The 5,000-nt window shown below is 43.7% G+C and overlaps 1 protein-coding gene across 7 annotated transcripts in view; it reads left to right on the top strand.

Annotated features, from left to right (window-relative positions):
• Positions 1 to 5,000, top strand: part of LOC138051447 (pleckstrin homology domain-containing family G member 5-like) — a 50,761-nt gene that overhangs the window by 38,491 nt on the left and 7,270 nt on the right. For all 7 annotated transcript variants that reach the window (XM_068897637.1, XM_068897640.1, XM_068897638.1 and 4 more), the window contains 5 exons: positions 1 to 111; positions 373 to 456; positions 610 to 655; positions 1,420 to 1,532; positions 2,436 to 4,114. The exon at positions 1 to 111 is cut by the window's left edge and continues 6 nt beyond it. In XM_068897637.1, coding sequence (XP_068753738.1) covers positions 1 to 111; positions 373 to 456; positions 610 to 655; positions 1,420 to 1,532; positions 2,436 to 4,114 — 2,033 coding nt within the window. The remainder of the gene's footprint in view (positions 112 to 372; positions 457 to 609; positions 656 to 1,419; positions 1,533 to 2,435; positions 4,115 to 5,000) is intronic.

The following is a 5,000-nucleotide window of genomic DNA, read 5'->3' as shown; positions in this document are numbered from 1 at the left end:
CAAGATTACAGTTCCTATGACCTAATGCGACCTATGCCTGGATTGACAAATGATGAACATCGTTGTGTAATCCATGAGGGTCCGCTAAGATTGGTTGAAAAGGCAGGAAAGGTAAAACCATCTGTAGTTGTTATTATTATCATTATTATTATTGTTGTTGTTGTTGTTGTTGTTGTTGCTGCTGTTATTATTACTATTGTTACTGTTTTTGGTGACATAGTGCTTCTTAGGACTTGGGATCTTCGCCTCTTAACGTAAACGTTTTGAAATCCTGGTTGCAAAGTTTGACCAACATTCAGATTCTAGGAAACCCGGAAACCCCGTCTACAGGTAATTGACTCTCCCTTTCTCTTCCCTTTTATTTTGTTTCAGACGGATGTTCACATCTTTCTCTTCACTGATTTACTTCTGATCACCAAAGCAAAGAGGGGCGATAGGTTTAAGGTCATCAAACCGGTAAGTTTGTTCATGCACAAGTTTCCTTCTCAAGGTGTTGACTGTTCATACGCTGTAGCTTTGACCAAGAAAGGCTCTGTTAGATCTCTCACCATGACGAGATACTATTACTGTATGATTGTTGGTTACCTTGTCATGTTCTTTATTCAACAGCCCCTTCAGGTCGACAAGATTTCTTTAACCAATTCAAGGGACCAAGGTAATTACATGCTCATAAATCCTTTAGTTGGAATAGAGCGATTTTCAATTGAGTGTCGAAAGTAATAAGCGAATTGCTTTGGTTTTGTATTACTGTCTCACTCACTGATTGGTTCAAAGTTCTCGCGCCACTTTTTCAACCAATCAGAAGTGAAACCAAAACCAATCGTGGCTCGCGCGTACACATTTTCCCGCGCTTTGTGTCGGCTACGTGTCATCATATCATATCATATCAGATTGTCTCCGTCCTTTTTGATTGGCCAGAGTAGTTACTTTGGTTTTGGTTTTACGACACTCGATTGAAACTCGCTTCAGATACAGCACTAGTTTCTTGGCGCACAGTGTATGTGTATCTAGAGCCCGCAGACCAGTGGGACACTTTGTCGATTCATGACCTACAATAGATCAACTTTAACGGACGATTAGCATAAAGACAAAATAATAATATCTTGGCTTTCCATTGTCCTTCTCTGTGATGTGGTGAAGGCGAGGACAATGATTTGGGGGATTAGCAGCATTCATGCACAGCGAGATCCCATGATTTATGAGTCAAATGGTCAATGAGTCTATGAGTCAATGAGACTCACAGTCAATATAGCCCTTGTTTCAGTGATTAGGCCTAAGCACTCTGGAATTTTTGCTTTCATTTTATGGGTTAGGGTAACTGCACTAACTCACTGACTCACTGACTCATTGACTCATAAATACTTGATACTCATGCACAGCCTTTAAAAGATTATTAACTGATTTCTATTTCACACACAGGAACTTTCCTCTTAATATATGTGAACGAGTATAACATAGCGACACAAGCATTTGCCCTCCAGGGCACTGTTAATGATGAGACACAGTGGATTGAGGCCATAAAAAAGGCGCAGGTGAGAGAGAGTTGCTTGCTGTCGTGTTGATCTCTTAACTAAGGAACTTCAATGGCTGTTGTCTGTCTGTTCTGTCTGTTACCCGGGCTTACTCGGTTGTGGGGTACACCCTTGTATCGAGTCTTTAGACAAGACCTATTTCTCATGTTGTCCGTCTTCATCTTGGAATTCTTGTTTATTGGTGGTTGGGGAGGGGTGGGTGGGGAATGCAAGCAAAAAGTCGAAGACCGCGCGGAATACTGTTCGGATGACCGCTGATCATTGCTAAGGAGAGAACCTTAGCGACCGACGTCGCTAACCGCTCACGGACACGTACACAACGCAACGCACGCAGCGAAACATTCACACACTACTGTAACCGGAGGATAATATCACATTATCACTAATGATTTGTGCTCCTTTTTGATAGCCAAGTTAAAGGAGCAGTGTCGCGCTATTTTAGTCAAACGTCAAAACAATAAAAGATGTCTTTTCATCAATGAAGACCAAAACAATAATGCTGTAGTTTTGTTACCGATGACCATTGAAATGCACTGAAGCTATTCTTTTTTTTTTTTTGCGGCCAAGGATAGAGACGATTGAAATGGATTGAAACTCGAAAAAAGTGGCCAGTTTTTTTCAAGTTTGGAGATGATGTCTTCAGAAAGTCGCCAAAAATCAAATAAGAATAGCTCTTTTTGCCATAAATATATTTCATATCTTGTGAGTGGGTTGTCAGGAATTTTGTACCTGAGATCTAAAGTACATGTACTAATTTAGGTTTCTTCCCAAGTTTTCACCTAAAAACAGCAACTTAAGTATGACTTTGCCCCTTTAAATTGCATCTGAATGAATTCTTAGCTATCATAACAGCACAGCACTGTGTACTTATTTGCCCTCTGATCTTTTCTGTTTGTTTTGCAGAAACTGTACATGGTGGCTAAACTCGGACAAGGTCCCTCTCACATGATGCCAGTGCACTCTGCGAGTGATAGTGACATTGTAAGTCCGTCCTCCTTTTTGGCCTCAGCCAGTGGCCAATCTCCAGCCTTCCCGCGGAACTATCGACGCAAATCTTCCGCGTCTTCGATAATTGATGACATGTCACTTGATTCCGAATCCGATGAAGAGTCGGGCTTGGCTATGATGACCTTGAATCCCCGCGTACGTTCAGACTCTGTTCAAACCTCGGCCAGCAGCACGCAGTCATTTGAGAACAAGGGAAAAGATAGCGAGGCGGAAGAGAAAGAAGGGGGCGTGAGACGGAAGTCGCAAACAGACCTCATGACGCCCGAAGAGGAGAAGGCTCAACAGGTGGCAGCGACGGCGACGTTAAGATCAGAGTCTCTTGGTAAGATTGCACGATCTCCTTCGGCTCCGGAGAATGAGCGACCACGTGTAGTAGATACCAGCTCGTTGTCGCGGTCTTCTTCGGCGCCGCAAGGACCAACTCCTGAACATGCATCGAGTCTCAGAGAGGGGATCATCATGAAGCGAAGGGCAGAAGAACAAGAGGGTTCAGCTTCGTCGTCGTCTGCGTCTTTGAATGATTCTGCTGGTGACCCGGACGTGCCATCTCCTTCGTCTGGAGATGTTTCCAACGACTGTCCGTCTCTGCCAAAGGCAGAGCAACAACAAACTGAACCTGAGTCGATGGAGCAACCATCGAACTCTGAACTCGATTCTTCAACTGAACAAGACACTCTTCGTTTTTCATCCTTTATGGAAGATAAGGAGCAAGAACATTGCGAACCAGAAGAGCAACTGAACAAGAACTCGTTTGATGGATCTGAAGAATCGAAAGAAGATCCGCCTGAAATGCCCCTAAGCATATCAGACTTATTTAATACAACATCGAAAGGCAGTGAATCACAAAAGCAAACACCTCACATCAAGTCACAGCTTCTCGGTCAACATCAGATCCAGTCTCCGCGCAAGCGCATTTCTTTACCCAAGAGATCTTCACCAGTTTTGTCGAAGAAAAATAGACCGCATCTGACGAGAGCGCATGGTAAATCCGATTCGGATCTAAGTGGAATTTTACAGAAAATACGGGATGTAGCATTGTCAGCCGATTCAAGGGAAGCTTCTCCTTCTTCTTCTATCCAAGAGCGTTCTTACAAATCAGGAACGAACAAGCGATCCTCCGAAACTTTCCCGCGATCTCCAGTGAAACCAGATAAATCGCATTATCCCGCGGGCCTGGATTTGATGGTATCTCAACACAAAAAGGACAGGGGTTCAAGTTCATCTGGATCTGGTTCTTCGTTGTGTTCCCGAAAAAAGAGCATGTCTTTATCGGACCTGTTGAGCATCGGAAAGGACTTGACGAGTAACAGAAATAAAGAAAAAGACTGCAAAAAGGACAGCAATGGGCCCAAGCCTCCGGAGCAGTTAAGCCCATTGAGTCCTTTGACAGATGACGATAATTTATCACCGACTGATGCGAATGAAAATAGGAAAGAAGAAAAAAGGTCGAGATTCAGATTAAGACGAAAGACAAGCCGCACGGAAATTAAGGACGGCATTGCATCCGGCCCAAACATGGATCCTAGAAGAGCCTCGAGACATTTCTTTAAGGAGTCACTAATGCTGGAATCCTCGTAAGTATTTCCCATTTTTCGTTACTCGTAGAACGTTTTAACAGATATTGGTGCCCCTTAACAAAGCCTCGATTTCCACAAGACACGATGACGGGGTGCGGTTTGAATGAAAGCTGGTTACCGGCGCCTACAGGTTCTTTTATCAGCGTTTGTTTAGCCTGCGCGCGTGCTCTCGTTTCTGGGTTCGCGCAAACGATCGCAGTCACCAATACCATCAGCGGCCATATTTTCAGCGGCTTGCAGAAAACGTTACTGAACCCCCAGTGTTTGTGCCCCAAACTTAACCGCCGAGAATAGGCTAGTTTCGAATTGTGCAGCAACAAAAGAACTGAGTCCAGGTTCAGGGGAATAATTTGCATTTTCCTTTGTTCTGAACAATACAAAATGCTAATTATTCCCCTGAACCTCGACTCTGTTCTTTTGTTGCTGCACAATTCGAAACTAGCCTATTGAACTCAGTTTTTATGCGGACGTTTCGCGTGAGGGAAAGTCAGCGGTAGATTGTGGCCATTTTGTTGTCCATAACTTATCGCCGGCGAATTGAGTTCATTTTCTATGCAATTTTCTGTTTGGTTGAAAACCAAAGGCAGCTTACAGTGTGATTGATGTTAAAATTCATGGTGTGGTATCTGGGCATAACCATCGTTTTCATTAAGAATGCGAAGAGTACTGTTGGCAGTGAAGGGTCAACAAGTGTTCAAGGTTTGCGCGTCTAGAAGGCTCCAAGGGAATTATATCCCGGGAAATGATTGAACTTTGGACCGCGTAGAGTGGATCTCCTGCATTTTCGAACAAGATGATCGTATCTTTCTTTTTTCATGAGCAAAGCTTCGAGGGCGTAGCAGCCGTAAACATAGTTTCTTTAGTTTTTGGGTCTAACAGCCGA

The sequence above is a fragment of the Montipora capricornis genome, chromosome 6 (genome assembly GCF_036669925.1).
Source record: "Montipora capricornis isolate CH-2021 chromosome 6, ASM3666992v2, whole genome shotgun sequence".
Lineage (NCBI taxonomy): Eukaryota > Metazoa > Cnidaria > Anthozoa > Scleractinia > Acroporidae > Montipora > Montipora capricornis.
Note: the sequence above shows the minus strand (reverse complement) of the source record. Positions and strands in the feature narration are given on the sequence as shown.